Source organism: Strongylocentrotus purpuratus, unplaced genomic scaffold (assembly GCF_000002235.5).
Source record: "Strongylocentrotus purpuratus isolate Spur 01 unplaced genomic scaffold, Spur_5.0 spur5_contig_870, whole genome shotgun sequence".
NCBI classification, from domain to species: Eukaryota; Metazoa; Echinodermata; class Echinoidea; order Camarodonta; family Strongylocentrotidae; genus Strongylocentrotus; species Strongylocentrotus purpuratus.
In genome coordinates this window covers 947,304-960,606 of record NW_022145580.1, presented here as the reverse complement: position 1 = coordinate 960,606, position 13,303 = coordinate 947,304, and the positions used below count along the sequence as shown (strand labels likewise).

Here is a 13,303-nt window from a genome sequence, read left to right as displayed (position 1 = left end):
TTATCCATCTGTTTGAAAGATGGACAGATAAAACTTTGACTGGAATTTTAAATCATTCTAGGATAATACATTTTTACAAAAAGTTTTTACCTGGAACGAGAGTGCGACCTTTGACTTCCGACAGTTGGAGTGCCGATTGGAGTAAGCGTTGCTACGGAAGCAGTACCATCACGTCGGTTGGACATCGTACGAAGGTCACGACACGCCTGACGTAACGTCCTATGATGGGTCAGCTGCAGTCTGGAAGACATAGTGCGGGAGAGGAGAAGGAGAAAGAAAGGTAGGACAATGACAAATTAATTTATTGATTTCACGCTTCTGAGAGAATGGAATACAGAGATAGCAAGATAGTCAGGGAAAGGGAAGGTCAGAGAGGGAAAGCATGATAGAAAGAAAAAGGGGTAAAAGAGAAAGAGAGAAAGAGAAGAAAAAAGAAAGAGAAAAAAGAGAGAATGAGAACTTGAAATACAAATTGAAAAAGAAAGAAAGGAGATATAGACACATTAGAAAGAGAGAGACAGAAGGAGAAAGGAAAGGGATGACGCACATTTTATTTTCCACTGGTGAATGGGTAAAAGTATTCATTCTTGAATCTATTAATTTGCACCTAATATCCATGTACTAGACAGCTTGAGCTCAAAGAATGACTGTTCTATGACTAACTCCAACCACCTGCATGTGATATTAAATGCAGATCAATTCTCATTGAAGCAATAATATCTTTCTAGACTACTCTCCCTCTATATCCACTACAACATGCCAATGAGAATGACATCTATCCATATAGTGCAGTGCATGTTATTTGCGTCTTTCTCTTCCTAATAACCTGGGGGTTGTTTCATGAAATCGTTGTAAGTACAAGATCACCGATAGCCTAATGAAAAGTGTGCATTTAATTTAACACAAGTTTCAATGGGATGTCGTTGAACTTGTATTTATGATGGTTTCATGAAAAGATGCCCTAAACTACAAATGCATCTACATGTATGTTTTATGGTATGATGTCATGATCTGGCAGTTCATATCAAAACATTATTTATATTGTGATGTACAGTAAGCTTTCCTATCAGCTCTATATACTGAACCCTGTATTCACAACCAAACGGCCCTCTATTGGTGATCTACAGCTTTTTGTCAACTAAATTCATCTAATACTTAGTCTTTGATGTACAAAAAAGCCATTTCATGAATCTTAGGCCTGGTCCCATCCTTTGAATGCCAATAAATGTGAACTGTCAAAATACACATCCTATCCTGGTTATCATAATTTGGTTCAATGTCATTGATGAGTAAAATACAAGAATACATAATTGATGTTTTTAACTTCGTGGAGGCATTAGTCGTAGTTATCACAGAATTGGGACTAGGCCTATATTTCCTCCTCATGCAACCCCAAGCAACATCATAGTTCTAGTTCTACATCTACAAGAACATTCTGTGTGTTCCCATATACAAATACATATATGACGTTGATCTTCAAAGAATAAAGGTCATTCCAATGAAAGAGCTTGGTAAAGTAGGAAAGGCATGGTGCATTTTTTCTTTAATTATGAGCATTATGGTAGAAACAAAAAATGATCGATGGATTTAAGAAAAGAGAGGAGAGAGGAAAGCAATGGAATGCAATACAAACCTTGTGCCAAATATGAAGCAACTGAACCAAAATTTGATAAAAGAAAACATTTTTGAAATATTTGGTGTTGATTTGAAATGTCCAGTGTATATACTTGTCAGCTCATAAAGACACAACGTACAAGGTAAACATGTTGTATGGAGAAGAGGTTATCTACAGGATTTAACTGTTTCATAACAGCTGGGAGATGGACTGACCAAAATGATACATGTAAATTCCTCAATGAATAGAATCGACTACACCATATTGAATGAGTTGCAGAAAAAGGACAATTAAGAGGTTATGTTTCCAAGTCCCAGGTTCTAGCTCTCATACCGAAGGTAAGAGAATTTAACCAACCAATCATAACCGATGTACCACTTAACCGAGGGCTGTGTTTAGCTCTAACAAAACACTGATAGGACCAGGGAAACATGCTCCGTTCCATGGAGTGAACAGGGACAAGATTTCAAAAAGGAAATTTGAGGAAATGGGATTAAGAATACAACAGGAGGCCTCCTGAGTTAAAAGGCACGTAACTTTGCCTGCGGTCAGATAGCTCGCTCCAAAGTTATTGGTTGAGGAAATTGGGAATGATTCGTAGAGGGCTCCACTACTATCGAGTTGCATGATCTCACAAAGCTCTTTATTTATAGTCATTGTTTGGCTGTAATGCTGGGCGGGATGTGCGTTGACAGATGATGATATACCCTCAAGATACTGATTTAACTTGGTAATCATCAATCATGTTAAAAGTGCGAGGGTAGATTCAGGGACATTTGGGTCTTGAGAACTGATTTTTAAGATAAAAGTTCAAATGACCTGTGATCAGAACATTCTGTAAGTACTTTCATGTATGTATCATACAGAAAGGATATTAACCCTGGAAGAAAGAGTATATTTTGTTACTTCCTTGTTGATTTAAAGAGTCTTGAACTCTTAGAAGTGGACAAGATACAACCTCCAGGCAATCAGTAAGCTTTGGAGTCAGTCTCTATTACACAGTGTAAGATCAAATCAATGTATCGTATTGTCTGATGAGTGTTTTCTTTATGTAAAAGTATATCGATTTATATGAGCTAACAGCTTTCTGGCTCTCAGTAGAAAATATATGTGACATGTTTATAACTGTTCAAAGCGAGAAATGACGTTATGAACAAAATTCAACTCCACTCTCTTGTATCTGCTGCTAGTCTTCTTAGAACAGGTTCTTGAGGTGAATGATGTATTTGACCCTACAGAGGGCAGTAGACTACTTTATCTGAGATACAATGCTTTGGGGAATCTAATCTAATCTGGAACTTTTGGTATAGGAGATCTCTTTGTATATCTTTTCATTTTCTTATTGCATCTAACAAAGTGAATTTACATCTCCAAGTGCTTCTGCAAATTAAACATACTACTTAACCGGAACAAAGTTCTAATGTTGTAGTACAGATTGCATTATGTCAAGGAGAAATCCTACCAAGTGCTAGATACCCTTGGGTTGAGAGAGGCAATTGTAAAATAATTGCCTCCTCTTCTGACATACAGTGTATTACAGGTAGAGATTTGAACCTCTGTACTGATGTATTGAATATCAAGTGGATGACTTGCTTTACCGTGGTACTTCTTCTTCTTCTGTACATGTCGACAGACTTGTTAGTCCATAATATAAAGACACAGAAACGAGGCACGTGGTCATGGAATAGAGCAATCTTTTAGGAATTGTAGCGCATGGGACCTAAAGGAATCAATTGATCTTGTGTTGATAACGCTATCAGGTAACTTATTCTAGTCCTTGCACGTACGAGGGAAAGAGGAGAACTTGAAGAAGTCTGTCCTGCAGTACGTCTGTTTCAAATGTTGGCTATTGCTGGTTGAGGAACGACGGGCTTCTTCTTCTTCAATAATGACAGATAACATAATGGATTAAAACCATTAGTACTGTCTTTTGACGCAGACTGATGATATCAATTTATTTCACAGACTCATCCACAATTAACACTTTCAACAAAAACTTCTTTTTGGAGCAACACATCTAATTTAAGCATCCTCTATGGAGGATATGCAATAAATTGCTTCAAATAGCTGCCTACTTAGTCATAAAGCACCAATAATTTGCAAGGTGCTTTAGTTTACACCAAAGCTTAGTATTTTTTTGGTAAAACTGATTTCTTGGTTACCTACCCTAAGGCCAGCTAGAGATTGTTCTTGATGATAATCTCTTTATGGACCACAGGAGAACGACTGATGGCATGTGACACAAAACTACCGGTTTCAAATTACAGACTTTGCTGTCTTAGAAAACACCATCTTCATAATCACTTCCACCATAGCTGAGATAGTAACGAGTGGTTTGCTGCCCTCGTTAGAGCAGACATAGACCAGGATCTGTTGAGAAGGAAGTGATTGTTTCCATGCCTCCACGCATCCAGGTCTCTGAAGACCAATGGATCATAGCTGATCTTATTCTCGCTCACAGGCTAAGGGCATTCTAGCTTACCCATAGAAGAATGCTTTTATCATCAACCCATAAATGGGTTGGAATGAATTAGCTCTGCCTCATCAGATTAGCTTCAAAATAATTTCTATTAAAGCTTATCTGCCGTAGTTTATAGGAGGGATTAGACTGCCCTGCAAGGTCACTGGACAGGTGGTTATCTCATCAACTCAGCTCTCAGTTAACATAAGAAAAAGAGGATCATGGGGGACCACTGGTCACCGATTAGTCATTGTTTGTTATATAGAGGGCGCAAGTAGTTACAAGTAGTGCAGTGGGCCTTTAAGATGAAATATTTGTATATCCAGGGCTTGATATATTTATTACGTTTTATGAACTGTTTAATTAGGTTTAAATCTCTATCAAAAGTTATTGCAAAACATCACAAACCATTGACATTACCTCTATGTGGCTGAAAGAACAGCAAAACTAAACCCTTATTTTAATACATTTGGCTTATTTTGTTCAAATTCGGCTCCATAACCTTAGGTGTATAAAGCACTTTGGTATTCAAATTATAAGAAATAAAACTTTGAGCAGGACATCTTCATATGTTGTGTTCATATCAAGAATTTGTACTGGTGATAAGTCAATGTATGTAATGAAAAAAATTGACTATATTTCTCCAGTCATCTAATCCAGGTTCTTGTTAAAAAAAATTACCATTAAACTTTGATATAGCTTGATTGAGTACCTATGAGAATTCTATTTAGCTGAATCAGAGCACGATCCATTAGCTACATCCAAGTAAAATGTTCCATGTGCTGACAAAGAAAATACACCACATGTTTTCATTCCTCGGCCACATAACGGACTCAAGACATTGATGATTGTTAAGAGGTGGGACTATGTCTTGAGTAACGTCCTGATAGCGCACTGATAAAGATCTAAACCTTCCCCCTTCCCCCTCCCCTTCCTTCTTTCCCCTTATCTGAAGACCATTGAACTGTGAAGGATCCTTTTATCACATCATCAACACTCCAGCACCAAATAAGGTTGGGTTATAGCTTGAAGCAATTCCTCCTGCAGTGACGGCAACTCAACTCTTTTAAAACAAAAAACTTTCATCGCTGTGCTTATGTATAAAATGTCAAATTTCATCCTCTTTTAGGCATGAAATCTTTCAGGTTAAGCATCACAGTTTGAGAGGAGTGTCTCCATGGCTATGCTTGTAGCAATACAACTGATGACCAGTACAATGTTACATGTAACATTTTTATTTTTTTTATTTATTTATTCGGTTTAAAAACATCAACACGTAAAGTTCAGGAACTCATAATGGTTGATTTACAATGAAATTGAATAGTATAAACAAAATTGAACCAACAAAAATACACTTAAGAAGAACATATTATTTCACACACATAAAAGTGTGATTGCAATACAATATACAACATGCTGCAGTACTGGTTTAGCATAGAATGATACATAATGCATGGGGTTGTACACCACTCTCTGTGTGCAATGGGAACTGGATTCAAACCAACCCATACATATCCCTAGCTTCGGTAAGGAAGGGATCAATATCAGCTCTACTATCTCCTACATCTACAAGCCCCAGAGCCCAGTGAGTACCTGACCCACTATAGTCATCATCTTTAAAGCATCAGAATACATGATGTCTTCGATTAATCCTACTATGATCTTTACCTGGTACAGAAGACTCCTTGAATTTTATCTTCTTCAATCAATTTTAAATATAAGGGGTTGCCTTAATATCCTACTCAGATCACACTATGAGTTGAAAGCTAAGATTGAGCTCTGGTAATGGAATTCTATTTTGAGAGAAACTGGCTCAAAATAATGTTAAATTGTTAATAATGCTGTAGGCAGGTTGTTTGGACCAGAAAACATTTTATTAAGAAACTAATAAAAACTTGCTGGAAACATCACTAAAGAGCAAAGCCCATATTTACATATTTGAAGACTAAATGTTTTAGCATGTTTTAATCCTCCATTGCTCACTCCTGACATATCATCATATTTTCTATCAAAATCATATGACAGGTTTCATTTACATAAACAAGTATTTGGAGTTTTTAATATAAAGTGAAAGTTTCATTTAAATCTGTAAGAACTCATTTCTCTGTCATTTAAAGGACTCAAGATTACCTTTACTTACACAGTTTACTATCACTATATATACCAATCTAACCCTGAAAGTCTAGCGGCTTCATACCTGTCAGAGCAATATGATAGTTAATCCATGTTATGATTTGTTGTAAGGATGCTAGGGTCTAGACTCTACACATCTGGACAGTGTTTAGAACGATCAGTTTCTATGGACTCTGTTCCATACCTGCAGGCTAAAAAACACTTTCACTTTACCTTCATAGGAAGATGGGTTTTATATCTTCATACGACATGTTTCACACAAATAAATCATCTGTTCGTAGCCTGTGTTAAAGTATATAAGCTAATGACCTTCTTGGGCTCCCAACTGACAAATGCAATAAAAGATAAATACATTTAAAGTTCAGGAAATGTGGTCAAACAAAGCAACAACAACAAAACAATAGTGATTTAGGTGAAAGTTTTCTAATAACTTATCACTCATCAGAAGCTCTGAAAGATATGAAGTGAAGATAAAAATGACATCGGTAATTAAATTAAACTACGATGTAACAAACCGTTACATGGTCTAGGGTAATGAGGACAAGAAATGTCAAATTATGAATACATTAGCATTTTCATAATGACGTATCATTCTTGAATAAATCTGCACTTAAATTCTCTAGTAAATTGGTACCAAGAAAAATGTGCGTCAAGAAGAAGAAAAAAAAACACATTTGCATTGAGGTGAAGCAAAAAATAGAATGACTTAATGACAAATCTCTTTCAAATGCAACACTACCTAGGTCCTAGTACCTACTATATATGTTCAGAATGTATGCTCAAATTAGGCTTGGAATCTTTAAAAATTGGCCAACACAGGATGGATTACGTGAGTTCTGCAATAATGCTTTACTCCATTATTCAAAGGACTATACATTTATTTACTTGTTTATTTCCAGCATCATGACACATCCTCCTGGTCAATGCCATTGGACACTATTAAAATGAAAATCTAAATTCCAACCAGCTGCTAAGACACATTCTACTGGTCTCTGTCACTGATATTCCCTGCTTTAAATCTACATCACATCAATCATAGAACCAAAATAAACACTCTCCGTGATGCTGCAAAAATCTCCCTAAACTTGTAATCAAATTTCCTCCTACCAATTCAAATTTCACAGCCTCCTTTCAATTCTCAAATCACCAGGAGAACATTTCACAAGCAAGAAATGAAATAATGAAATTGTACCTGTTAACCTGAATGTTTTAAATGAAATCAAATAGATTTCCTGCTAAGAAACAAGCTGCTGCGTTTCATAGGAAATGAAGGCTGGTTACATTATCTTAGATCTGGGGGAATGTTTAGATATGATTTGGGTGGATAGAGTGTGGGAACATACTTACTCAGATGTACTGGCAACTTCTTTCCTGCAAGATAGGAAATAAAAGAAACAGAACAAAATCAATGTTACACATGTGTTTAAAATTAAAAATAAATTGAAGTAATGTATTATTTATTCATAAATTGGTAGATGTCAACATGAAATATACATTAAGATTGAAAACATGAATGAAACAGATTGAGTTAAGTTTTGTCTTTTGAAGTAATTACACGTCCTATCTATTTTCAATCTCTTTAATATCTGCTTCAGCCATTCTTCTCTGAAACTCTTACAGATATGTGTTTCACTCTCTCTCTCTCTCTCTCTCTCTCTCTCTCTCTCTCTTTCCGTTTCTTTCTCTCTGTTTCTCTCTCTCCTGGTCTCTGTTTCTTTTTTCTCTCTTTCTCTCTGCTTTTGCCTCTTTGATTCTATCTATATCACTGATGATCTCCCTCCCACAAGAATCTCTCAATCTAAGCTGGAATCTGTATATATCCTAAAAGGTCAGTTGAAGCCCTCTATTGGTGACAGACAGCATGGAGGACAATCGCTAGACCTGAACATTTCTGCTTTCCACACCAGTAGCACTAAACCCCTCTATGGGTCAACAACCTTTAACATGCTACTCGGCTGAACAATTCAAATCCCTTGATAAATCAAATGCAATAAATTTATATCTGTACTCCAAGTCTTCCTTTAAAAGCAAGATTATATTAATCTATTTAATATTTATGGTTACAAATTTCAGATGATACCTGTTGGAAATGTAGATTGAATAAAACTGAAAATGGTGAACACATTAAAACACTGATGTCATGTGATCTGTCAAATGCCATTTGGCAATCACTAATCTGACAGACTCTCATTTTGCTTGTTAACCCATTTAAATGTGTCACAAGTATTAGTACCTTTTTTTTGTGTGGTCATGACCACTTGATAATGATAGAAATAAAGAAGAAGAAAGATAGATACTACTACTAGTTCTACCATTGTATTTACATAGCATATTTTTTCCATATATATTTTCAAAAGCATTTTAAAATTATGTTTTTAACAGAAAAGGTGAGTTTTGCGATATTGTTTGAATGTATTGAGAGATTGCTGGTTGATAAGAAATATGGTTATCAAATGAAGTAAATGAACTAAGCGACAAGAGGAAATAGAGAGAGAGAGAGGGAAAGGGAGAGAGAGAGAGAGAGAGAGAGAGAGAGAGAGAGAGAGAGAGAGAGAGAGAGAGAGAGGAAGAAAGAATATGAGAGGAAATCAATTAAGAATGACATGAAAAGTGATACAGACAGCAAATAATGCATGTCAAAGAACAAATAAATTACTCTCTAAAAAAATCATAAAGATGTAAATAAACAAATCCATGAGGGAACCATATAAAAATGTAAATGGCCTGAAAGGAAATAGAGGAAATAGAAAGAGAAATGTAGACAGGTTTGCTAGCTAGAGATTAGCTCAAACTTGCGATAATTTACACGAGGGATATTCTGAAGGAAATCTGCTTAATTGTCATAAATTAAATAATTTCTCAAGGACTTCTTATTAAGAAATGTAATACCAGAGGGCTAAAACAATTAGAAGTGATAAATACCATTAAAACTATTTATGGAATTGAAACTTCAGTTTTTGTTTTGATTCTTATTTTGTTCTTGATGCATGATGTTCATGGTTTTATGAGAATGTTTTGAACAAAGACCTACATGTATTCTTAAAAATGTTAATCTTTTCTCTTAACACCTAACATTTAGTTTCCGTCACCTATTTTTAATTTTCTGTATCTGTATTATATACTATGTTTTCACAAAATACTAATATGGCATCATGATCTTTCAATAAAAGTATTCTTCTAATCACATTACAGTGTACCTTCACTAAATCAAGACAATTTCTCTCAACAAAAGAAAAGATTACAAATAAATAAATACATGTAATGCAGGGTTAAGGTCACTTAGTTACAATCAAATTGCAGTATTGCTAAATCCTGATCGGACAATAAATAAGTGCCAAGCACATCTTTTATTCTTCTATGGAAATCTGTTTGATTATATTTAGCTCCTTGGGTGGTAATATGAGAATCACAAGGGCAAGATAAAATATTAATATGAGATATAGGGCTAGATTAGAGAAGCTAATCTTGTCACCTTATCATCATTTCTTGTTCTCCTATCATTCTTGCTCTGGATGTAGGAGGAAGCAAGGGATTAAAAATAGTTGCAGGCAATCTTAGATGCTCTCATTTATTGTGTGATCAAATCAAAGTACCTATGAAATTGAATTTGGAATAATTTCTGGTTTATACTGTTTAGGAATAAAATATTATACAATAATCTAAAACTTTCTTTATTTAAAATTTACTTTCATACCTCAAAGCTGTCTTTCCTTAACATTGCTTCCATAATTACTGATGTCTATACTTGATTATAACCCTTTGTTTAGAGGACTATATGCATACAGAAAATGTTGTGAAGCCGGCTTTACTACCGCTACAAACTTCCTTTAATTTCTCTATGAATTGTGTCAAGATTCCTTTATTTTCTCTACGAATTGTGTCAAGATTATCACCTGGCTACCTGATGAGGGAGATCTAGATCATTAAATCTAGCAGATTCTGTTTGTTGGATTGTTTAAGACCGAAAGTGAAAGGTATGCAAGAAATGTTGTCCATTAAAAATGATCATAACGACAGGTACCATGATAAAAGATTAAGTTTTGATGAGGAAATGTCAAAACCTGAGTAACAAGAAGAAAGTTGGTGAATTCCTCAAAACATCTCTTTATGAAAAATGGCAGTGCAAACACCAAAGGCGTATATTTAGGCGGAAAGTAGTAGGAGATTTGCCTCGTTTCAATCTAAATCCTCAATTATTTCTGAGAGGCTATCGGGAGCTGATCACCCTACCACAGGATGAAGGTTCAGGAAAGTGGGATTATCATATTTCACGGACCACCCTTAAACTCACAGTCATGTGAAACACCTCAAACCAAGGGAGAGACAGATTGATGTCTTGATTTAGACAAATCTGCATTTCTTAAGCTTTTTTTAAGATAAAAGCTCGATAATAAATCAGATAAGAGGCTGGTCTTAGTTCAACAATTCCACAAACCGCATCAAGTGTTTATAAATCTTAAGGATTACAGATGGACATAATCAATGCTTCTCATCAGGATTGGAGGAAAAGAGGTGGGCAATTGGAAAGTTCATCAGGGTTGAATTAGATGCTGTTCCTATGGTAACATCAATCTTAAGATGCACTTATTAAACTGGCCGGCTGGAGGTGGACACTGATTGAGGGCAGTGTTGATAAAAACATCCAAATAAATTTGGATCACTCAATGATAAAGTAATCCCTTGAGTAGGGTTGAAAATGGAAAGAAATTGAAAAGAGATTTACAAGTAGGCCTTTACCTTATAAATCTTGACCTTATAAAGAATAAGATATCTTGATCATATATATTGATCTTAAGATAAGCAGAAAGGGGGTGCGCGGCAAGATAGCTTACTTTGACAGGTATAACTAAATATATGTCAGGACACTTGATCGCTAATCATTTGATGATTATTTCATAAGGTCTACTTAAGTTTTCCTATTTATTTCTCCGATTTCAATCATGAAATTTATTTTTGACCAGGAAGCAAGGGTTTGGGTAACGTTATCTGTCTAAAATCACAAACAAACCCACACACACACACACAAATGTTATTACCTCTTTGGTAATCTAATGACAATTCAATCCACAGAGCAATCAATATTTTCAATTGGAATATCAGTCCTCCTATTCAATGAGATATATCTTTTTTTATGTTTCACGTTTCTTTTAATGTAAACTTGAAATATTTTTCACTTTCATATTTGATATTATATCTTCAAACTACATTCCTTTCAGATATTAAATTAAAACATACAAGAAACATAAGCTACAACAAACAAACTGAACCTATTTTTTTTTCAAACCAGAAGAGAAAAGGAGCTTTACACAAAACATAATAAAAGTGAACATAACAATTGTCAGACAAGATATTATCTTACCGTCCACTCCGCCCGCAGCACATCAAGTACCCTAAAACCAGAATGGAACAGAACATGATAGCACAGGGAACCACTACCAGTAGTAGGAACTCAAGGAAACGATCTGTATCTTCCACTTGCATGATAGGGGGTTCATACATCCCTCCTAAGAAGACAGGAGTCGACTCGTTCTGGAGCTGGGTTGGACTTACTTCCATCTTTTATTGAAAATAGAAAAGAATTAGAGTATGATAGATATGTCAGGAAATGGTTGAGTTATTACAATCAGGATTATTTAAAAATATCCCCCAAGATCAAAGTACATTTAACAATAATTCTATTGTCTTCTATTACAGGGACAATTAACTACAAGTGTCTTAAAAGCTACGAAAAAGTTGCCAGGAATGCTTTGCAAACTTCTTAAAAACAGAGACGTCTGATCTTCTAAAATCAAGCAAAAAAACATAGATCATCAATAAAAGAAATGTCCTTACAAATAATGCTTGATAAATGAAAGTTACAGCAACTCAATTAAAACAAGGATATTCTCGATATACTAAGCAGTAAAAATGCTTATCTTGTTAACCATCTTCAGTTTTTCATGCCAAAAACGATCTTGGAAGAAAATGCATTACATACATTTTCAATAAACTTAAACACTTGGAAATTCTTTTCAGATGATAAATTAAATAAATAAATGTATTAGCATTACCATGGAAACATTGCACCAGTCAATAGTAAATGCAGGCTGAAAGAATCCATTGATGTCAGGAGGGGTGTATGTGCTATCTTGCTGGCAGGGACCGACAGCATCTGATATCACCTTGGCTAGAGTCTCTGATTCTTGTCGCGCACCAATGGTGATTCTTACCCTGTATATTAGCATAAACAGAGATTGAAGAAAAAATACTATGCATATAATTATCTTTAAGTATTCATGGAGCATGATAACAAACCAATGCAATATATGCAAGTACATGTATAGTGTCATCCTGCAAGAAAATTTATTATTTCATTGTGTGTTGGTAATAAGAAAATTATTTCCTATGAATATTCTATTTAAAAGTTCTCATTGTGAATTGAAGCAAAATAAAAGATTGTGCTATAGCATATATCTCTTTCTCCTGAATATTGTATAACTTGTAGCAATCTTCCTCAGAAGCACTCAACTCAAGAGGGATCTTATCTCTCTACAAGGTGTGAGATGAAGCACACAGGGAAAAGGAAATGCAAGTGTCAGTGAAACAAGTCAACAACTAGCCTTGGCGTTGCTTCATAGCCTGTTAAACAACCAATAATTGACCACATTTTGACAAGTTAAATAGCATGAATTCTCAGAACACATCTGCACTGGCTAGATCTGTAGCTATGGGGGATGCGCTAATTTGTTCTATTTCCACTCATTACTACAAAGGCATGATGAGTTCCTTTGTGAAACTAGCCAAAGTTCAATCACTTGTGGCTGAACCTAGCTGACCATTTCAGCTATCTCTATCAGACTAGAATATCGTTAGCTTGTATGTTGATAAAAACGGCTCTGAAACATGAACAGATTGTTTCAATTATCATCCCGGAAAGATAGTTATTATTTCCTCTATTCATGCAGTTCAACGAGGATAAGAGGTTTAAAAGATAATAAATTTGGATTAACTTGAACAGGAAATACCTTGTCCATCTCTCTTTCGCTTGAGACGATAAGAGATCAATACAATAAATAAATGTAGTTTCATAACTCATGACTAGTTGTGAACATTTC

The 13,303-nt window shown here is 35.1% G+C and overlaps 1 protein-coding gene across 2 annotated transcripts in view; it reads right to left on the bottom strand.

Annotated features, from left to right (window-relative positions):
• The window catches only part of LOC590251 (epsilon-sarcoglycan), a 79,069-nt gene that overhangs the window by 14,049 nt on the left and 51,717 nt on the right, over positions 1-13,303 (bottom strand). For both annotated transcript variants that reach the window (XM_030976581.1, XM_030976588.1), the window contains exons 6-9: positions 12,260-12,419; positions 11,569-11,765; positions 7,557-7,580; positions 91-240 (exon numbers count right to left, since the gene is read on the bottom strand). In XM_030976581.1, coding sequence (XP_030832441.1) covers positions 91-240; positions 7,557-7,580; positions 11,569-11,765; positions 12,260-12,419 — 531 coding nt within the window. The remainder of the gene's footprint in view (positions 1-90; positions 241-7,556; positions 7,581-11,568; positions 11,766-12,259; positions 12,420-13,303) is intronic.